Here is a 24,368-nt window from a genome sequence, read left to right on the forward strand (position 1 = left end):
ACATAACGACCAGGTACTTAAAAGAAAAAAGAAGTTGTCCCAGGAAAGGTGCGGATTTATCTCGGAAGGACACAGATACCCTCAGAACTGAGCTGGAAATAAGGAGGGCTGGGGCAGCTGCGAGCTCCATCTTGCTCTCTCAGCTCTGGAGAACGGTCGGAGCTGCTTCCTGCGGGGGAATTCGCTGCTGCCACCGGAGCGGTAATGGTGAAATGACCAGGAATGTCTTTTGGGAATATGTTTCTTCTATAAGATAGGGACTAGAAAAATTATTCGGCTATAGTTACATAAGCCTATGGTAAAATTAAAACTTAACTCTATGAAGAGAAAATACAAAATGAAACAAAAAAGGAAGGAGTAAGAAACTCCCTATCGTCCAAGTAAGCAAAAGAGAATGAAAAATGAATGCTGTTTTACAGATAAGGTGTTCCAGTTTATCAGACAATAACTAAGATTAAGTGATAATATTCTATACTACTGTTTTACATTTGCTAAAACAGGGCTGCTCTCACATTATGTACAGTCAGAAAACAGAAAAAGCATTGCACATTTAAAACAAGCACGGTATTAAAGAGAGAGAGAAATTTGCAAACAGTCTCAAAAAAATTTCATTTTGAGCTTGACTACCCCCTATTTGTAGCTTAAACCAGTTATATCAAAAAGAATTACACATTAAAATTAATGTCCTATGCTTTCTCATGTGATCTACAATGAATGTAAGCAGTAACTTATGTTCAATGAAGCATCAGTTTGGTAATCACCAAGATATTAACCTAAAATATGTATTTACAATGTCCCATTCTTAAAATTTTTAAATTATATAGAATAGTTAAGGGCAGATTAAATGCAATTTTGAGAAAAAGAACATACTTGACTTTCTTAGGATTATTAGCAGGAAAGAACTAGGACCCTAGAGCAGGTAACTAATGGTGAAATATAAATTGTCATACTTCCTGAAATTTTGATGAACACAGGCTTGAAACCAGTCTTGAAAAAATAAATATATGAAGAACAAAAGGCTTACCCATAGTTGAGATGCAAAGATACAAGTGGCGTTGCCTTATGAATGAAATACCAGCTAGATAAATACTAACTGTAAAACTGCTGGAAGAAGTCAAGGAGACTCTTAAAACACTGATACAGTTTAATATTTAGTCCTTTTTATTTCCATCCTGAAAGACTTTCTGCAATACCTTCCTGATTAAAAAGTAAATTTTTGTTTCAAATTTTCATTGATGCTGGAATATCAGTACCCTTTCTTGTGTCTAACTTATTTTTGCAATATAAAATAGGGACAAAATGCAGTTGTTGTAAGTCTTCCAAAATTTCATGAGACCTTCTCCATTGTATAAAATAGATTTTTTACTTTATAAAAGGTAAGGCAATGAACTACTACTTTGAATTACTTAGTAGGGAAATCCAAATGTGAAACCAAAAATAAAAGTATGAGGATACTTGATAAGAAGTTGAATGCCATTCTTTCAAAATAGCAAAAATTCATGGTAAGAATCAGGATGGAGAGTTGTTTTAAGTGAATGTATTGCACACAGGTGAGAAGTTTAATAGAGATCAAGAAAAGAGTCACAAAATAAATAAAAATGAAAAATCTTCTGAGAAGTTCCATAGAAGCTTATTTGAATAGTAACAGAAACCCCCAAAGTTATTGTCTGTCAAATAAAGGTTCTGGAATGTATGCATTACCTTAACAACAGGATTAAGCAGAACAACACCCGACTTCTTCGTAATAACTTGCTTCGTTGTGTAATGATGTTCTATAAGCTGAGGAATAGTTGGAAACCCAGTTCCCTCAAAACGATATTGATTCTGTATGGAAGCAAAAGGAAAAACTTATTTTTCTATAAGCAATAATTTGAACAAGAAACTGTGAAAGTGCTTGACCAAACTTTCTTCATTAATAACAACACAGGAAAAAAAAATAGAGTTATTTTAGATTCTGTTTCTGACCTATTGAGTAGCGTTTATACTCACTTAACAGGAATGATAGTTATGAAAATGATAAATTAATAAATGCAAAATTATTGCATCAGTCATTTAACGCAATATGATAAAATAACTATTTTAACTCTTAATTTAAATAGATAAGCCAGTTAAAATCAAAATGATTACAGAGTGAAATAAAAATATTATAAACCAGAAAAAACAACACAAACTCCTTATTTATTTCTAAAAATTACAGCAAACAAACTAAAAAATCTATATGATAAAATACAACAAGCGATAAAACAAACAGGAGATACACAATACTATCCTAATCTCATCTTCCTTCATTTATTGACTCCTAAAATTAGTAAATCCCTGGCATAGAGTATAGAATGCATGATTGGTCTGTAAAAAGAGTTTATCAGGAATGTCTAAACGAGCTAGAGACAAAGGCAGGTGATGCACAGGCTTAAAAGAGAAGTCGGGCAGGATCCTGCAGCTGATTGTGAAACACGATAAAGTCTCCTGCTTTCCTGAGTCTCAGCATCTACAGACAGAGAGCTTTTCCCAGAAGGCAGCAGCTGCCACAAGCCTGACAATGCAACAATGAACAAATACTGCAATTTTCAAAACTCAGAGCACAGGTGGTGATTCAAGTTCATTTGCACAAATGGACAATGAACACCTCTACCACTGGCATGCTTTCTTTCTAGCTCGCAGGGCTGAATTCCTTACAGAGTGCCTTCTAAGTTCATTGTTTCCTTAAGGGTTAAAGCATTAACTTCCTGAAATGTGTCATTGCTTTGGTAAAGACAGCAGGGTCTTGTCAGCTGTTTTTAACATTCACAGATCTCTATCATAAAAATGTTTCCATAGTCTGAATGTTTTGTCGTTTGTTAAATAGTGACTCAGCTTTGATAGACCACTAACACTAGTTCCCATCCCTTTAAAATAAGCTCCTTCATACTTCTCTGCTGATGATCCAAAAAACCTACTGTCCTAAGAGTCTCCTCAGCGTAACCACCACTATTGCCTATAATTTCCTCATTCCAGATCCAGCCACTGCCCATCTGCTGCCATTTATGTAAAACCTTTAGAGCAGCCACTGCCCTTTCATTCTGTGTATTTACACCCAATTGTGACCCTTACTAAGATCACTAACAAACAAAAAATTTTATATGGCACAGCCTCAAATAAGCAGAAGTGAAAACAATGGTAGCCTTGAATGACAGCAATTAATTTTGATGCTTAAAACTGAATGATGAAGTAATTTATCACACACATAATTGTATCAAGATTAGCTTTTAAAATAACGGTAAAACCAGAGAGAACACTTAAACAACCGAAGGATTGCTGTTAAAACAGATGTCCTGCTATAATCTTCAGTACTTGAGTCAGAAAAAATATGGAAACCTGTCAATGATTCAAGAGTGTGGTTTGACCAGTCAGAAACCCAATTCCACATTGTTCATACCAATGTAAACAAACCAACAAATCCTTTGTACTAAAGTCTCCTTAAACTTGCCTACAAAAACGTCCATGAGTAAATCCCTCACTACATGACCCCAACACTCCCAACACCTATTTTATAGAGCTTAATAAAGCTAATTAGCTTTCTAAAGCTAATAAGCTTTTTCCTTGTTCTCAGAAAATTCTCCAAATAGGAATGCATACAGTGGACTGAGCATCTTTAAGGAAAAAGAAAGTGTTAACTTCCATGATTGCCAAGAAAATCTACTACAAATTAACCCCAAGAGCAGCTGAACATAATGCTTGTACATTAGTAAATGTACAAGCAGGTAAATATCTCGACCTGACAATGCTGGGACTGTCCAGGCCATGCAACAGTATCAGTCTTACATTTCAAATTTAACTACTAGGTTCTAAACTATGGAGAGAAAGATAGCTTCATTTGTTTTGTTTTGCTTTGGTGGAACCCCTCCTACACAGACACACAAAAGAAGAAGTCAGCTTACAGGTAGGCCCCGAGGTAATAGTTGAAACTTGGACTTGAAAGTCCAACCTATCTTTTCAAGATATACTTGCACATAACAGTGATTTGCACAAAATTATTTCAGTTAGAATGTTCGAATATATAATGTGCTTTTATTTCTGCTGGGTCAGATCAGGATGCACCAAGCTCCTTGTAAGACTCTAGGTATAGGTAATTTTACTGCTTTTATTTTCTCATTTAGCAGTCTGACATATCAAAATACTTTAAGGTCATACAATCAAAATAAAATAAACACTGGTTGTGTGTTCACTTCTCAAAGGAAAATTCTAGGTGAGAACTAATGAACACTCTCCAGCATGACAAGTGTCTATAATCATTAATCTTAGAGAAGCATTGCAACCTCTGTGAATCTCAGAAAAATATTACTGCTTCTCAAAAGAAAATAAACCAGGTACACAACACTGAGTTACCCCAGGCATGCTGCATCATCTGGGGATTCAGACAATGAAATTCCCTCAGTGTAGTATCATTATGCAATTAAATTTGAGAATTTTTCTGTACATGGGAAAGTTTATTACAAGGGACTGAAGAGACAGCACTACTGAATCAAAACTGAGAATGATTTGGTGCAATTTCATACTTCAAGAAAAATTTATAGCAATGTAATGGGAACTGTCACATTTTGAATAAGTTTAAAATTCAGCAAGGTAAAAAGAAACTTACATATATGAAAAAAAAACAAGCAATGCATTAAGAATAAAAAACCCACACTGTATAAAGGTAGATAATAATTAATATATTGTTCATTAATTCATCGATTTTTCCTCAGAGCAACAAGGGGGTCAATTCTGGTCCTTAGAAGCATACACACTGTGCAACATCCAAAAGTGTTTCTGTTATACTGAACAAAACAATAACCACAGGACTAAAAAGAAAATAGGCATGCGAAGTGCAACAGGGACTTCAATTCCCATGTTTATAAAAAACAACACAGATTATTTTCTTCTGCATGGCTGTTTCAATTTTTCAGAAGATGCAGTGGGATCTTTACAGTCTGAACTAGAAGTAGCTTAATTTGCACCAACTATGAAAATGGGTAACCAAGCAATCAATAACCAAATGTAAATGCATAAATAAAGAGTAACAATTTCCAGATTTCAAAACATTTACAGAAATATCTTGGCTTTTCAGTATAAGACAAAAGATACTGAATAACCTGATACTTCATACTTTTCCTTTATTTCCCAGAATGACCTTTACCCCTGATTACAGCACTGATGGAAATATTTCTAACAGCTTTCATATTTGCACATAAAGGCTAAATCCATTTGCTATAGTAAACTATGTAGATCCTAAATTGAATATTCAGTACTATATCAGAGACGTACATCAGCATATTGTATGATAAAGTGTCTCCGTTGTCCATCTGAAAACACAGAAAGGACATATTCACCAGGTTTCCCGTGGCTCTCTCGCACCAAGAAGTCTCCTTGCTGTTTTAACAGCTCCTGGGCTTCTATTCTTGGAATTGCACCATGATACCAGTCTTGCTCAGCCAATGGTTTCTCAGTGGTTGAGATTACATCAAAGAACTTGGGAAAAATATTGAAGAAAAACGTTACTATAATAGTACACTTTTAGAATTTACTTGTACACAAAAAGTATCACAAACAACAATAATTTCTGTTTTACGTATCTAAATTATGTATTTCTATTAACCAACAAGATCAAGGCTGTTACAGCTCTTAACACTTGCACAAAAGCATGTTAGTCACTTTCTTTTCTTTTTACTTGAAAAATCAATATATCAAAAGCAGAAGTTTAAGGAATCATCTATAAAGCATGCAATATTTTTTATCTGGCTTGCAGTTTTTTCTAAGCCGTACTGACCAACTCTTTCTCACACATTCTGGCATGCTATTAAAAACTGAAAATTAATCCATTCTCAATCCAGACAGAAACTTCTCAGACAAAACCATAACACATTGACTCATACAAAGCACTTAAATTGGATAAATTGTTTTCACAGAATTCATCAATTGCATCCCAAATCAATTAACAATTATGATTCTTTTTTCCTAACATGTACCCTGTAGTGCAGAGTACACACTTGGGTGTAGTGTCCTTATGAATTCTATCATAAGACACAAAGATTGTAAGGAATTGTTTTCACTACATGGAATTGGCTGCAAATGGAAGCTACTAGCTATAAGTGGAAGCTAATGAGTTTTAATTTATTATTTCACACATTAATTTTAACATGCCTACATTGTTTAACAAAACACTGACTAAAACTTTGTATTTTGTCACTGACCACTTCAGACTTATTTGTTCCTACCTTTGGGTAGGAAGGCAAGCCCTCATTTAAGCTGTATGTAATTCAAAAGCTCATAGAAATTCTCACAGCCAGAGTGGTAAAGCTCTGAACAAATGTAACACAGCACACACTGTGAGTAGAACAGGTATGTGGATTTGTCCCAGACTCCTGAAGTGCACCTAGGCAACGGCACAGAGATCTCTGTCTCAGTGAAGCACAATCAAACAGATGCAAGCAAAGCGATACCATTCTGAATTAACCTCTGCTATTGCTCTGCCCTGATAACACCCCAGGCTGGAGGCTATCTGTACATTTAAGGTTCTTCTCAGAAGATACTTACACTACAATGCCTCACCTAGTCCAAAAAACACCAGGAAAGGTCTCACACTCTGAGAGTGGAAATGAGCAGACCCAAGAATGGGAATCTACACAGGAATTCTTGTTTCCAAATATCTGCAATTCTTTAGTACTTGCATACATTTTTAGCTGTTAAAAATATCTTTGTTAGCTTCCAGTTGCCTAAGTTACACTTCAAAGGACCCGTTTAGCTCTTTGTCAGGATCCTTAGTCAGGATCTTGACGGAAAACTGGAGAACATATTTAAGAACCTGACAGACCCTTGTGGTCTCAGGTATCAACAGAGAATCATCATAGATGAAATTCTCACCAAGGAGAATTTCAGACCTGAGATTTGAAACAAGCACTATAACCAGTAGGCTGATCACAAGAAAGAGTGTGCTCTGTTACAGAGTCAGAGATAGGAAGAACTATGTAAGAAATAACTACAGCTTGAACACAAATTGCACAGAGTTTTTAGAGGCAAAAGCTGTACTCCAAGGTTATGTGTTTAGCAGCACAATGAGGGGTTTAAAAGCAGAGATATTGATTGGCCAAGAAGATAGTCATATCTTTCAATTTCATCAACAGTTAAAAAACATCCCAGGTGAAAACTGTTCACCACTGTTAAATGACATTATGGTATTTTCTTTCACAAATTTCTAAAAGAAAGAGAAAAGCTTCCAAAATCTTAGACAATGTTATTTGCTTGAACATTTATTTCAATTAAGTATTTTATTTATTTATTTATTCAAATATTCTGAGCTTGACTTGAAAGAAAACCTAGATCTCTGTTATGTTCAGAGCAGCAAACTCTTTAACAGGAGCAGATTCCTACTTGAGAGGGAATGCTCCTAAGGATAAAAGGACAGTACAGGGTTAGTAATCTACTTCATGGCCTTCATGAAAGACAGTTTAAAAAAAAAAAACAACCTGACATGCAATTTATTTATATCTTAAAATGAAGCCACCAGATTGTAAAATCTACTTATGTACAAACTGGGTTCAGGGTGAGGCACCATTCAGACAATCAGGATCAAATCCCAAAACAAAGCATCTTAGGAGCCTTTATGACAGAGAAAGAATTTATGGAAGGAAAACAGAGCATTTTAGACACAGATAACAACGGTGTTGTCTACAACTATATCTTTTCCCTCTCTTTGAAATTTGATTGAAGTATTGTTTATTACTTCAGAAAGAAAGAGTGGAAATTCCATGGAGTTTTCTTTGTTGATTGTCCTTCAATTTACCTTACCTTTACTTTTTATCATTACAAGGTGGTTTTTCTGATGAAGTAAGCAGCAATTATTTTTGTCTTGAGTGTTATTAAAATCACATTATTTTTATGAACAAGTCTTCTGATTCCAACATATTTTCTCTGTGATATAATATTGACCCTAACTGGCTATAGAATAAAACATGGCTGAAAGCCCAGAAAAAGAGTACCAATGCAGGATATATAGCTACTTCAATATTGATTTCAATTCAGTTTACCACTATTAGTACTAATATTTCTACTGCATTTTATAGTTAGAATTAGATGATAGATTAGTCTTTGAGGAAAACAGAGGAGGAAAAAAAACCCTACCTGCACAAAATGAAATTCCCACCGCTTTTCTTTAAACTCTACTTAAATATCAGCCAGCAAGTTAATATGACAGGTTTATATTCTAGGCCATAATGTTTTACAATCTCATTTGGGGGATGGATCTCTTGCTCATTTGTATGTACATTTACAGAAGGACTCAATGATTCAATAGCCTAAAGAAAGAAATATTGCTTCTAGGATTTTTGTTGTTAATTTTGCTGTAAGGTAACAATAATTAACCAAACTGTGCAAAAAGAAAGGAACTCACATTGCAAATTTCAATTGTCCCTCTCCCCAACTTTTTGTTTTTTGCCTATATTTAAGATTTCCATTGCCCTTTAAGATCTCCATTTATTGCCATATTTCACTCATGGATTATTGGGTGGGGCTGGGGGGTGTGTGTTCTTATATATTTAATCACACTTTTTCTTCTACAAGGAGATGGCCTCATGTATTTCACCATGCTTTTCATGGTTTTCATCATCATCATCAAATCCTCATTTCATCATGCTCTCCTCTTTCCTTATATTGAGCCCCTTTCTCTCTCCCTGCTTAACAACCCATTAAAACATAGGCTTTTCTCCAACAGTAAAAAGAAGCAGTCCTCAGCTGCTTCTCTTATTTCAAGAAAAAAACTGAGCAAACAGCAGTGTGTTATGTCTACTCAAAAAATTGTATATTATTCCTGCACTTGCACCAAGAATTAAATAAAAATAATAATGGGGATGCTCAGCAGCATGCTCAATATTCTATTTTTGTATATATTCTGAATGCAAATTCTGTTCAGTAATCCCTTATTTCCCATGTTTGAGCAAACAAAACATTTTCTCAAGGTATTTTTTCTCTCACAGTGTAAAAGAGTAGCACTGACACAAATAAGAATGTAAAGCAATAAATTTAAGTTGATAATTGGAGACAATACCCTATGGAATATTTAGTCTCTGTGTACCTGGCTCATGCCCACATGCTAATAGTACACCATCTGAAACAAGCAGTAATTCCACCTATTATCCTATAAAAGTAAAAAAAAAAATCCTATAAACAAAAGCAGATGTTTCTGTCAAGCTCAAATGTGTCTTATAAAAAAAAATATGCAGAAGGGCAGAAGCTGGCATTCATGATGCAATTTGTTCAGACTCTTCATTCAGATTATTCACAGCATTTCATTACTGGTACATGAAAGTTACCCCCACTGTTGTGTTTCCTCTCCTCATTTCATTGAAGTTACATCCCTTGCTGTTATAGAAAATTGGCTTGTATTTTGTCCAAAAACTATCTGAATCCTTCACCCTGTTTCTTTCTCTTCAAACAACATTTTTTTCCTATATTACCTTCCCCTTCTGAGAGCACATACAGAATTTCAATGTCAACACACAAAAACTCCTGCCTGCTTTACAATGGCACAGTTTCCCTATGACTTTTTCCAGATGACATACAAAAAATTAGTCCTTTCAAATTTATACAAACAAAATTCAATTTATTCCACCAATTAAAAATACTGGACAGTGTTTATAATATAGCACTACATTTAAATCATTATATTGCTCCATTTCTAAAGTTTTAATATATTTAAAACTTAAATACTTAGAAATACTTTAAAAACTTTAAATGCTTCAACTCAATAATTTGAAAACAAGTAGGCAGGATCATTTTAGACTAGACTATATGAGAGGATCAGTACCAGTCCTTTTCCAAATCTGCTTTGACATCCTTTTTGTACTGGTCTATTTAAAAAAATAATTTTTTTTTAATGGATGTTAATATTACTTTATAATACACATTCAATAATAGTTTTGAGTATTTTGTTGATGGATAATAAGTTTTAAGTACCAGTTTATATATTTAGCAATTAAACATGCTTATGTAGTTGTCAGCAGGAAATAGCTGACCATATTTAATAGCTAAGTACTAATTTGTGAAGCAAATTTGAGCTGTACACATATGGTCAGCTTTTCTAACACACACAAAATCGCTAAATCAAAATACAAAGCAAAAGTGAAAATCAGCTCAAATTTATACATTGTAACTGAAGTAATTTAAGCGTCATTTAAGAAACAGGTAATCAAGATTGCACTTGTTACTAGATTTACTTTCTGATTCAAATGAGCCAATCTTACTTCTTCCAAATATATTCCAAGGTTTCCCCAATCCTATCTATCACGTATCTACAGCCAGATTTACATCAGCTTACATGGAATGAAATTGGAGTGTGGCACATAGACTATTTAAAATGACACTTTTACCCAATTGACATTTTGACATTGACTTTCCCTGATTTAATTTAAGCATTTTATGTCAAGATTTTTTTTTCAAGTTTTTTTTTATCTCAAGATTTTTTTTCTCTTCCAGTTTTTCTCTGAAGCAGTTTCAGGTAAGTTTTTTCTGTGGTTTGTGGAAGCTTTTTGGTTTATTTTGAAGTCATAAGTTTTGTAATCCAGAGAAACAGAGATGAGCACTGTGTCTCCCCTACATGAAGAACAGAGGTCACAGAAATACACATTTTAATTAGTTTTTAATATTAAATGCTAACTTTTTACCACAATTAGAACTTTAATAAAATGAAGATCACAATAATGTGGAGATTTTGTTTAACATTAAGGATATTTTAATATTTTAGCAAGGTTTTTCCTATTACTTTTCAAATGCCATGCAACGAGGAAAAGCCTTTCTACCCTAATTTTATCTCATGATTATACTTATTTTTCCATTCCTTCATCACCATGTACAGTTGTCCTCTGTATACAACAAGTATATTTACACATATGCAATTGTTATTTCTTCCACCCTTTCTGAATACTATCTAGCTTAAATATGGTTTGCTGTGCCCTTTAATGGGTCCTTGGATGCACTACTGCAGCATAAAATAGAAGACCCATTGCTTCTGAAGTTTTCTCAAGAATGCTACTTTGAGCTTGTATTTTAGGTGACAAGATCACAATTAAAAGGCAATTTTAAACAATTTTTAAAACTTCACCCAAATTTCTTCCAGGTGTTTTTCCCCTTTTGTTTGGTTTTTGAGTTGTGGTTTTTGTTTTATTTTAAGTTGGGAGGGTTATGGTGATCACATGTTCAAGAAAAAGGTTTTCAAGTTTTCCAGTACGGTCTGATGCATCCACCAGTAGAAGTTCAAGGCTTCTAACTAATCTTGCAAGCTTCCATATGAAACAAACAGAAGGAAATACAAAAGTAAAACAAACAAGGACGTTTGTCCAAGCAATTACAGAATTTGAACAAAAGCAAACTGTATCTCAGAGATATTCAACAACCATTTTTAGTGGGGTTTTAAGCAAGATTACTTCAAGTAACTTATACAGTACAGGAGTAGTAGCAATAGTAACAATATGCTTATACATTGGAGCTTTTTTTAAAAAAATACGGGTAATACAATTACTGCAACAATGGTAAAAATTGGTAAAACATGTATGGCCATCTAACCTAATACAGATTATTATCATACAGTGCATTTCAAGAAAATCAGCCTCATTGGGAAGAATACTCTGAACGATATAGCACCACTCCGGGAGCTGCAAAGAACATACAAACTGTGATTCTCCTAAAGTGTGGCAAGCTGTTCTGACACACCACTATACCATGATATTATCCTGTAGGCTGCTCAGTCAGAACGGTGTTTATATAACATTGTTTTAATGTAATTTTTGTCCATTCAGATGAAAATGCATGATGTTTCAGGAAAAAGAAATCTTATTTAAGCTGAAAAAACAATACACTATATCACAACACTACAGTATTGGTACTACTTACCGATGATGAACCCAACATGGATTTTGGAGACCTTATAATTCCAGCTATGGAATGACGTATAGTGTCAAACCTTGACACTTTATCCTTCTTGTCCTAGGAGAAAGGCCATAATCTTTAGTAAAAAAAGCAAATCTGTAGGATCATTATTTATTGGAGAATGTACAATATAGAATCCTGAATTTCACTTAAATAAAAGATAGGGGCTGAACTGCTATTGAAACAAGCCAGAAAGTGTCAAAATCAGCAGGATTAAGCAGAGATCAATTTAACCACTTACAAACTCTGTATTTCCTAAAATATTCTGTGTAAATATTTGAACTATAAAGAAAACTGAAATTCTTTTATACTCCAAAAACAATAGACATAAGTCTCAGTTCTCCTGAAATACCTGAAATTTTAAAGAGACAATGATTTGAAAATATGTAATAAAAATCCCCACATAGTAAAAATCCCTATGTATGTGCATTATCCATACTTAATAGATTTTTAGGGGTTTTTCCCTTTATTAACAGGTCCTTCTTTAACAACAGACTACCTGTAAATATTAGCACCCATTGGTGCAAGTAATAGGAGCCATTTCTCTTCTGATATTATTGTAAACCATAAGTGCCACTGTCACTTCTGACAAGCCACTGCCTGAATTTAAAATTCTGCAAGAAGAGGGTTCTGACTGGAACACTGAAACAGCCTTTAAGCATCTCTAGTTCAGCAGAAGTCAATAGAAATTCCAAGGTCTCAAAAGCTGACTTAGTCCAAAGACCATATTTTTCTTTATCTCTACTATCAGCTCTCAAACTAAAAACAACTTTTAAAAAAAAAGTATTTTCAATATGGACAAACTGAGTTTATTACTTGTAAATCACCTTCAGAAACAGCAAAGATACTTCAATGACTACTCATAAAGTACATAAGCTTGAAGCAGAAAAATCACACATTAACAACCTCATTCTAATTAGCTTTAGGTTAACTCAACACTGTAAAAAAACTGATAATGAAGACAGACTACAACTGTCTGCCAATGTTACAAAGAAAAATTGCTTCCAAGTTTCCAATGCACACCTTTAAGAGAAGGAACCTAAGATCTCATAATGTAAGAAATGCAGCTTCAGTTTATTCCAAGATTTCCAAACAAGCAACAAATCTGCACACCAAATTTGGAAGTCTTTGAAAATTATTTCCAAATAGAGTTTATCTTACAAGATACAGGTTAAGCCCTCTCTTAGCAAAATAACGCTATTTATTTTTTAGCAGAAGTCTGCAATTTGCCTTAATTTGTATGCTATTGAATAAAAGAGTGCAAAAACCAGCCAAATTGTGAGAACTCTGATAGGGAGTGCATCTGTCACAGAAATACTCATTAACAGGGTGCCCACTTACCCATCAATAACATTTTTATACATTTTATCAGACTCAATTTTATCATATACTAAGTAATTTAATTTTAGTAAAACAACTCTGTGCTGAAACCTGATTTTTATTCTTATGACGCTGCTGAATTAAACTGCTTACACAAAAAAAAAAAGAAAAACCAAAAAATACCCTAAAAAAAAAATCAACCAACCAACCAACCAAAAAAAAACCCCAAAAAACTCAGAAAAACTCAACAACAAAAAAAACAAACAAAACCAAAAAAACTTTATTAACAACTAAGACACAAAGTCTACATTAGCTTGCATGCTGGTTGTGGAATGATCCACTCAGCACATCTCTTCAGAAGTGAGGCATGAAATTTAACACCAATTACTTGTATACTTCTTACATAACAGGAGAAAGTAAGTTACCAAAAGATGTACGAACTCTACTTCATTCCCACAACCAAAACTCAAGAGCTCCCTTTCTAGTGGACACTAACAGCCTCCTTACCTAGCAACAACATCAAACTACAAGTAAGGTTCTACATTCAACAATTTCTCATTAGCAAAAACATATTAACAACAGGGGGCTTTTTTGACTCAAAAGATCAGGCTCAAGGCCTGGGACAACTTTGATAAGCACCACTGAATGACATACAAAGACAAACTGCTGCATAAAATAGAGTGAGTATTGAAATGTGGATTTAAGGGATAAACTTTGGCTTTGTTCAAAATGTAGCGCATCCTGTTCCAACTGTAGCACATTTATAAACAGTATTTAGCATTTCTACAGTTCTTTCCCCTGACATATTGAAACTAGTCTATATCTTACAGCAATGAAGATTCAGAATTTGCACAGCAGGCATAACCAAACATATGACAAAACACAACTGTAGTCAGTACTGAGTTTATTTATTCCATTCAAGTATTTTTAGGGCAACCTAGATAAAGCTAAAGAGCTACAACAGTGGTCTTCTTCTGACTTTTTTTGCCATTGCCCAGCTGCAGTGTGCCTTAGAAGGAACTACTTGATCTTGCAGGAAACCTGTTTTTCACTCAGAATATTATAAACATCAGTATAAAGGGATTTTTTAATGCACATTAAGTATATCTTTTTTTCTAAACTAGTGTAAAACTGCAACCCAGAACATCCCATCCACTTATTTTAAAATGTCTTTATGTACATCTGTGTGTAATATCTTACTAGTTAAATCAGGGTATTATTTTAAGTCTGATTTACAAAATAAAAGCAAATACACATCACAGCTATCATTCAGTGATCTCTCCCCAGCCACATCAAATTTTGAACCTCTTAGTCAAGACACTCTCAATTCAACAAAGGATTTAGTAGTTGAAAGGATTATTTCAGGGTATTACGTAATTTAAAATTTCTGAAGGAACCTAGCAGAGAGCAGAGGCACTCTTCACTCAGAAAGTTCATTACAATTCCACACAGTGCTCATTCCAACAGACATCATGTCACCAAACAGAACAAACATGCCAAATATGTAGTCATGACAAAAGTTTCAAAGTTGTAAGACATGTGACTATCAGACTAACTACCCTGATCTAGACACTGGAAACGTATTAGGAATTCTGCTTCAGTGATGCTATAGAGAGAATTGTGGAGTATTACACTTACTAGTATACACAACACAGCCACTAAAGCATATTAGCTGATTCAGTTTCATTTCAGCTCAAATTAATTAGTTTCAGAGACATTAAGAAAATGGTAGCATGATTTCTCACTTATTTTATATAACACCAATTTCACTAGAAAGCAAACTAACCTGTAGATCATAATATTTTATGTAATAACTGAATTACTACAGAAAAAATTGTACTCTACCATTAAGAAGCTAGGTATGTACGCAAATACAAGCTGTCATTAGAAAACATTTTAACCTATTTCTTTTAAGTGTGTTTAAACACACCTGTGTCATGGGAACACATTAAAAAATTATGAAAAATGCATGACTGATATTTCCTCTTTTAGAACTAGCCATGTTTCTAACGACTCCGCAAAACAAATTGAAATTAACTATACCATAAACTAGATATAACTGAGGTGGGGGATATCATCAGGTTTAACAATGATAAGCTGTGGGATGAGATGCCATCCACTCACTCCACTGAGATGCCCACAGCCTGGGGTAGGCAGGCAGGTCAGCAGGAAAACACCTGAAAGAACACCAGGGAATTTCAACCACCCCAGATACAAAGTCAGCCTTGCTGGGAGCCCACTGAAATGGCTCTACACAGCTGCAGATAGCTGGGGAGTAAACAGGAAAAACTGGAGATGTGCTCACACTTTCAGGGCCATAACCTGACTGGTATCACTGAAGCATGGTAGGGCAGCGCCTGTGGAGTGTCAGAATGGAAGGATGAAAAGCTGTTCAGTTTTCCTTCCTTCTTAAGAGGGGAAAAAATTACTTCAGCTTTTTTCAAGAGATGTCACAACAGAAGACGACCATTCTGACATTCTTCCATTCTTTCTCTTCTCACAAGTGACAGAAAGAAGAAATTAAGCATAAGAACCAAAAAAGAAGAGTAGGATTCAGGTCAGTTGAAAACCATGAGTGAAATACCTGCTATTTTACTTGAGGATTTCCTCAACTGCATCTTTATATATGACCAGAATCTGGGCTTCTGTGTTTCCTATATTCTCTTTAGGGGATCTTGTGCAGTGTGAGATCCTGTGTGTTTTAGTGGATTTTTCACTACAATTTATCTTCCATGGTCATGCCCTTTAACTGATACATTCCTGTGGACAAGTCTCTCATTTGCCAAGCACACAGTCTTGTCACTGGGCACAATCACTGCAAATCTTAACAGTGTATGAGAAATAAAACAATATATCCAGCAGAGTGACACAACCAAAAGGCAGACCAGATGAGTCATAGTCACAACAGTATTTTCAATGAACATAGGCAAGAAAAAGCAACAGGAAAGAAAGGTTTTGCTTAAATTGAAGTGTGTGATGTAAAAGCCCAGAAGAGTTTTTTAGCTGTATAAATCCAGGACTAGGGCTGTATTTTAGATGTTGCTATAAAAGAGAAATAGTCTATATTCTTTTTAGAAAAGCAAGTAAGAGGCTAAAGATCTAAGATAAAGATGAAATAGAATTAATGCTTCTGAGGGACAGGCAAATAGTAACACTACCAATCAAAGGTGGAAGATTATCATCAAGAGACAAAGGACAGTGCAGCATGTATTGAATATTCCTAAAACACTAGTCAGCCATGTATGTACAGTGATATAAATAAGCCCATACTCTAATATTATTCCATTCAAAGAAAAAAATGCCTCATGAGTCAGATGTGAGCTGTCCACATGGATACAGAAGTTGAATGTGGGCGTGCAAACTAAATCAAAGAACCTTCACAGAAAACTCAGAGGAAATGTGATGATGACTCTACAAGACAAAGAGAAAATGCTCTCAGAAGAAAAGGGATTTCAATTAGAAGAAATTAATCAGTGATATCTAAAAGATGAGAATGATATCACTGTTTCTGTAATAGGGTTAGGGAACTGGTCCTCAGATATTTTGTGGAAAACTCAGTAGAATACAAGGGCTCTAAGATAAATTTAGACAGGGAAATCCCAGCAGCTACTGCAAACGATGTTCAATGAACATACAGATGAACCAGGCATACAGTCAGCATCTGCCAGAGTAATTAATACAGTTTTTGTAAAGTGAATGTTAGCTTCCTTTCTCGTTTGATAAGACACATTCCACGATGAAAAAAGTGCTGAACAACATTCATCTCAAGGCTTTAAATTTAGACAATGGGCAGAACAAGGAATAGTTTTGGTTTTTTTGAAGTCTACGGAAGTATGGAGTGAGAATGAAGTTTTGTGATTTACAAGCAGAAACTCTTCAAATAGAGAAAATAACTTCCTGAAAATGATCATCTGCATTAGTCACTTCAGTAGTGGAGATTAGAAGTTACTAAGGAGTGGCCCCAAAAGCATGTCATATAAATTTATACTGTAACATTAACTCTGAATGAGTGGATATACTAACCACAAAAAACTTTGTATGTCTGTTTCACAGCTGTTAGCACTTACTAAAAGAGATGTAAATGCCGACATATTAAAATTTGAGCATACAGCAGAACATGGCCAATACCCCTAAAGCCTATGACGTGGTTTCAGAAATAAGACTAATCTTGTTCCTCAAAATACCGTTCTCTGTTTTTTTAGGTTTTTTTTTTTTTTTTTGGTCCCATTCATGACAGAATTAGGTATCTCAGAAAGACCACATGCAGAAAACCAGATAAAGAATCATGCCATCTTTACAAAAAGACATGGAGTATTTTAAATTATTAACATAGCACTCACACACAAAACCAGTTGCTTGTTGCTGATTGCTTGAGTTGAGTAGATCATCTCTTTGGAGTCCCTTTCCAGGAATTATAATATGCATTTTCTTAGTTTACTATTGTAGATATCTAGAACTGTGCAGAGTCATGTAGATATAATACAGTTATTAAAAATTTAAATATTCAAAGTTAATTAAAAATATCTCATGTACAGAGTGAAACCAATTAAACAACATAGGTATTCAAAAATCACTTTATGATAAGGTAGCATTTTCTGTTTCAAACATCTTCCAAAGCAGCAGAAATTATGCATAATTGATGTATACATATTATAAAACACTGCACTGGATGCAAATTAATATTACCTATCCTGCATTGCAGGGGATAGCCTGAAAAAGACTTACTAGTGTGAAATTTGATAATTGTTATAATTTCTCAGACCAAAAGCATATCCTAGACTATGCCAGTGGAGTAATAACGTGTAAGAAAAGGAGAATGACAATTCTTCAGAGCATGTTTTTGCTCTCCAAGCAGCTGTAGTATAAGATAAGCCTTACTGGTTAAGATCTGATGTTTCTACATGCAACAGTCATGGAAGGATTTTCCTTCCATATTTTTTAGCTGTTTTCTGAATCTATGTAACTTATTACAATGCCTTACTGCAGCAACCAGTTGCACAAGTTAATTACCCATTTTTGAAGAACATGTTTCTGTGCTTGTTTTGAATCATTTGACTAATGTGGTTATTTGATGAGCCCTACTTCTTGCTTCTGCAAAGACAAAGAAAAGTCATTATTCCTTATTCACTTCCCTCATGTATCCCCACACCCAATACATCTTTATCACAATCCCCTTCATTGCACGTCTGAAGTCTGTAAAGCCCAATCTACTTATTCACTAATGCTACAGAAGCTCCTCCACATATCTGAGCATTATTATTTTGTCTTTCTGAATTCTCCTACATCAGTTTTCTAATTAAGGGAGCTGAAAATATAATTGGTTACATAAAGCCAAACTCTTCTGTGGTACATAGCAAAAGGACAATTTGCATTAAGAAAAACACCAGTTAAGATACTGAAAAAAACCAAAAACCTCACAATGAGGACAGTGATTAAACACCGAAACAGGTTTCCCAGAGGGAGTTCCATCACTGGAGCTGCTAGAACCTCAACATGTATAAGGCATTTTGCAGCCTGGTATAACATTAAAGATGGCTCTGCTCTGAGCAAGAAGCAGGACCAGATGGACCCCCTGAGATCTTTTCCAATTTAAATTATTCTGCAGTTCTATGGCATTTGGGAAGAAGGTGCACACCAATTAATACAGTGATGTAATGTTTTCTGCTCTCTTCTTTCTTCTTTTCCTGAAAATTTCTGGCATGCTTTTTGGTTTTGATCACTTCTAGTGACCTCACATTTTCAGGAACATTTAGACCTTATTTTGAGTGGTAAATCAGAAGTCATTAATGGTTTATGTGAAATCAGGCAGTATTACTACAGGCTGGTCTACAGGAATGTAGTAACACAATACAATGTCAATATTAAAAGTTTTTAAAAGGCTGTTAGAAATAATACATACAATTTTTAAAAAGTTCAGGGATTTATTTAACTTTCTCTCAAAAACATTTGTTTTCATTCAAAATAACGTTTTTTTTCTCTTATGATTACTTTTATTTATTTCATTTCTTATATATCACATTTTGAAGTTACAACAGTGGATAGAAAGTAATTTTAATTTTTTTCCAGGAAAACAGCAGCAAGTAAAAGTATTAAGCAAGAGACTGGTGAAATATTTGGAGACAAAAACCTGAAAAATCTTTGGCAGATTTTACCTAGGAAAGGTTCAGCTATCAGCAAACACTCTGTGTAAATAGATTAATTTTTAAAAAAGAATTATGAATACTACAATATGATTGACCCTTCACTTTCTTTTTTGAATCCCTATCTATCATAACAGAATGTACAGTTAAGTTCTCTGCTCTGTTTTCTGTTTTAATTAAGACTTTCAGAAGGCTAATTTTTCAAGCTACATATGAAATGTCAGGGAAATGTCACCTTCATCTTTTAAATAATTAGCAAATCTTCCAAACACATGAACATGTATTAAATATCTTAACAAAAGTCGAGCACCTCTTAATGGGGGTTTGCAATAATGTTTCCAGAAACACAGTCCATTTTAACTCTTATATACACCTAACAGCACTTTTATTTTTAAAAAGATGATACTTGGATTTCACCAAATTATCATCAAGAATGTCAACAGTTCTCTAGAGAAAAAGATGACTAAATGTACCTCAACACCTAAGCTGAGGCACTGAGATCTTGTATAAAAACTGGTTTTGTGGAAGGAAAAAGTAGCCAGACAAGGGCTTTTGCAGTGCAAATAGGCCTCTGAAATTCAGTATTCCTTCTCTGTTTAATGACTGTATCTCTACACCACTAAATCCCAAGACACCTCTATTCATTGATTACATAATGATGCCAAGTAAATTGCACCTGATTTCGATAAAGGCAATTTAACAAACCAATTAAAACTCTTGAAAGCTTACAGACAAATTTAGAATTAATAAATACTTTTTTAAAAATAAGTTTAAACGCTATTACCTTATTTAAATTTGGAAACATATAACAGGGAAAATTAAGACCTCTATCCTTTAAAAACCTCAGGCTTGTATGTACATTTTCAGATATGAACTGTTTCACTGATTTCAAGAGCAGTGTTATTAATCAACAATTGTCATTATTAACTGAATGTACAAAAAATTATTAATTCTCAAAACATCATTTTACTTGTTTCAAGTAATAAAAAACTATTAAATTTCAGTCTGTATGGCTCTTGCTATATATGATAGGGAACTATCTTTTCATGGCATGGTCCTTCTCTTCCTTGGTTGCCATTGCCACATCACAGTAACAGATCTCCAATCATATTCATGAGTTTTCTCTTGCTATAATTCTGTGCAAGCTCATTAAGTTGCAATGGGAGAACATAAAACAGACTGCACTGAGTTCTCATAGTTGTACTGCAGTACCTAATGTTCACAAAAGCAAGAAAGCCAACATCTTACATCCATTGGCAGCTAATAATTCAAAAAACCAATGGCATGAGAAAAACCAATGGTATGATGAACTGGCTGCTGGTGAAGGTCAGCATCTGCTAGGACAACATGCACAACATTTGGGCTGTGCTGCAGCTGCTGCTTCCAGAAAACCAAGACCCACAAGTCAAAAAGCAGTGAATAAATGTGCATCCACAAACCATTTCAATGCTAAAATTCTTAGGAGAATTTTTCAATCAAAGAGACTCATTTTATTCCTTAGTACTGCATACATCCAGTTGAAATAGTTTCAGGGTTTTATGACCAGAATTCTCAGAAAAACAGAGAAATGTAGTAGTGCTTCATGCTGCCCCAGAGTTTTAATCAAGATCAACACTACAGTTGCTATTTGAAGTGCTCAAGTCTTCAACTTGCAATATATTTTTGAACCAGTTATATGCATCTATGCACAAAAAGACTGGTCTTGCCATCCTTCTTTCAAGTTAAAAAAGAAAAAGCAAAACAAAACAAAGCCTGAGCTAGAATGAAAATTCTTGCTAAGGTAATAGAAGAAATTGATTTTTTCTACATAAACACCTGTTTTGCAGCATTACTCCTACTTGGAAAACTGCATCTCTAATGAACTAGATTGTGATAAAACAGCAACCGAGAAATCAGTACTCCTCCACTAGAGATGGGAATTAGCGTAGGAAATAAAATTTATGTCCTGATGTTTTCATATACATATATATATATATACACATATATAGAGAGTTGTTTTGGCACTTGTTAAAAAATTACAGTATTCTGTAATGGCACTTCCTCAATAGAATGGTGAAGTTTTAGGTGTACAGTAGTTAGCTTCAGTTTTAAAAAAGTTAACATCAAGATTTTCAAACCAGTAAATATTACTCAAGGACCAACAGAACTTTATTACAACTACTGGCCTAATAAAGAGAACTAGAGTCACCACTCTGTGGGCTGATAACAAAAAGCCACAAGTGAAGAACCTCTAGGCTACATTTTACAGAAAGCATGCAAAATTTTCCAGTGTAAGTGCCTGAAGAACTAAGCTATGCATACAGTTCTCAACACAATGAACTCAGCAGACCAAGCAAATACAAACACAATGTCCAGGACATTTTTACACAAGGATCCAGACTGGATAACATAAAGTCCTGCAAATAAATCTCCAAAATACCTCAACTGCTAATGTTCTCTGCAACAGTCTGCAGCTGAAGTAAGGAAGGGATGAAGATCACCCACAGCTACCACAAGCATGTTGACGAATTCCTGAAGAGCAGTGTGCATGCCAAAGAATGCCATCTGGAACTGGAAATTGTCTTTACTAGCCACAAACTTAAAATAACAGTAACAGGCTTGCCAGAAATCCATATATACTTACACACCCTGCAGACTGAGAAGCACAAGCCATTCTCCTTTCCTCATTACAATCTGTGTTAGTTATTTTAAAACTCTAAAACCCTATGACAGGAAACCAAGCCACATTTCAGCAGAGAACAAAACAAAACCAGTTCTCATTCTTTTATTCTAGATCTGCACAGGCAAAGCTTCTCCGGTCTCACTGAGTACAATGGCATCAGTATCTTGACAAAATGTGATCTCATAAAGTAAATCTGTATAGCAGTTTGTAGGTGGGGGATTATAAATCAGCACAGAAGAGAATTACAGCTATGAGCTGCAAGCAGGCAATTTATTTCTGCCATGCAGGTTAGTTAGGAGACACTCAAGAAAAGTACAGGGAATGGAGAACTAAGGCAACAGGTCAGTGAAAAGGACGTTAGGGGAGTTTCTTCCTAGAGATTCTGCAAAAAATGTATTTCCTGACCTCAACTCAAGCAAAGGTTCCATCCAAAACATGGTTTTCTAAGGAGGACTGCATCTGTTTAAGTTCAGCATTTTGTATCCAAAGACATGGGAAGACAACTGATTCAACCAACTGGATGCAGTACCAACTAAAGGGAAAACTAAAGCTATGGGAGCAAGTACTCTGTGCATCAGCAAATGAAGCAGCTGATGCTGCTTCCAACTGTGCCAATGGGGGCTTAGCCCAATATATATCGAAATGCAGTATTTATAAATATAGCATGAACTGACTATGCCATTTATTAGTGACTGCACTTACTACATCAGTCAATTATTTTAATTAGAATGCACTACTCACTAACAAGAGGAATGACTGTCTTTCCAGATCTCATTAAATATATTCAAAAACACTGATGGATTTTGTTGGTTTTCAGCCATATTTACACTCAGTAATACCTGCTGAAGATAAGTGCTTTACAAAGCTAGTGGTGGAGTCCAGATCTTAGGCATTTAAGTAAGAAAGTCTGGTTCCTGGCAGGGATTAGATATATTGGAGTAGCTGAAACCTGAACAGCTGTTGGGGAAGCAGTGGACAAAAGTCAATGTGTAAAGAACAAAGAATAAGAACAGCATCACTACATTGCATGATCCTGAAATCCATAAATCCTCCTATGGTTCAAAAGACATAAAAAACTAAATATCCAATAGCTGCGAGACCCAGGCTGCAGGCAGGGACCTGCAGCCCAACTTCAGCAGAAGTCCATGCCAACCTACAGAAAACACTATTCTCTAGGGGCATGAAGTGGGGAAACCACCAAATTTTCCCCTAACTTCAAAGGAAGTTCTTATAGGCAGCAGAGAAATCCTGTCTCCCCAGCCAACCACCATGTCATTTTACCAGAGGGGCACTGTCTTTATGTTTGTCATCACAGTGTTCTGACTGGTACAAAGTAAGATTTCTTCACTTCTGCCCTCTACACACTGGCATCTACTAATCAAGATTCCTCTTATAATTCATTAACTGGCTTGAGTTGACTCGCTGACAGGCTCTAATGAAACCACCTGACAAATGCTGTGTCAGGCACCAAGAAATGGCATTATATGTTAAGTGATCAGGCAGGATGTGAAGCCCTTTTATTCTCCCAATAAACAGCATTACTAAATATGGACTGGTAATTGTAACCTGTTTGGAAAAATCCTACTGTGAGAGGGTACATTTGTTTTATCACAACAAAACAAAGTTTCATGGAGTTGACCCTGAAGAGCTTCAGTCAAATGGGACATGACAGGTTCTTAGCCACATCCACATTTACATTAGATGTGTTAAACAATAAAACTGAAACTTTCATAACTGGAAAGAGCTTGCAGTATGCCTAGATTCAAATCTGATCAGGTATTTCTGTCTGACAGCTGTTTGGCAGGGTAGTCAGAATGTGATGTTTACTTTTGGTCTTGACAGATACTTGTTTATGCACAAATCAGCCTGCATGTTAATAGATAAAATGATAGACCAACTTTGTGACAGCTTGAACACAAGTGTAGCACCATAACTGAGGCAGGCTTAATAAGTAATCTTTGCAGGGTGCCAAAACAACAAATATCTGCCAATTTAAACAATAGAACATCAATGCCAACCCTCAAAATTGGCAGTGTTCAAATTCAACTCTGAGTGAAGCCTATGGTCCACTGAACTCATGCACAGATCACAGCTACAAATCCTAGACAGAAACACAACTACTTTGAAAATATAAATATCATCAATATAAACATGGAGGACAGAGTCAGTGTGTAAGTCTTAGTAATTGTACCAAATAAAAGATTTCAATCCTATTCAAGCTGAGGTTCATAAATTTTATCTAGTATGATGAACCAAAATAAACAAGGCAGCACTTTTTCTACAGAAATGCAAAGACTTTGAGTTATTAAGTC

The 24,368-nt window shown here is 34.9% G+C and overlaps 1 protein-coding gene across 6 annotated transcripts in view; it reads right to left on the minus strand.

Annotated features, from left to right (window-relative positions):
- FER (FER tyrosine kinase) overlaps nt 1-24,368 on the minus strand; it is a 166,047-nt gene that overhangs the window by 69,007 nt on the left and 72,672 nt on the right. For 5 of the 6 annotated variants that reach the window (XM_077172210.1, XM_077172213.1, XM_077172212.1 and 2 more), the window contains 3 exons: nt 11,899-11,991; nt 5,284-5,487; nt 1,702-1,824 (listed from right to left, as the gene is read on the minus strand). In XM_077172210.1, coding sequence (XP_077028325.1) covers nt 1,702-1,824; nt 5,284-5,487; nt 11,899-11,991 — 420 coding nt within the window. The remainder of the gene's footprint in view (nt 1-1,701; nt 1,825-5,283; nt 5,488-11,898; nt 11,992-24,368) is intronic. The other variant, XR_013180157.1, reaches the window with a different exon arrangement.

The sequence above is a fragment of the Agelaius phoeniceus genome, chromosome Z (genome assembly GCF_051311805.1).
Source record: "Agelaius phoeniceus isolate bAgePho1 chromosome Z, bAgePho1.hap1, whole genome shotgun sequence".
Lineage (NCBI taxonomy): Eukaryota > Metazoa > Chordata > Aves > Passeriformes > Icteridae > Agelaius > Agelaius phoeniceus.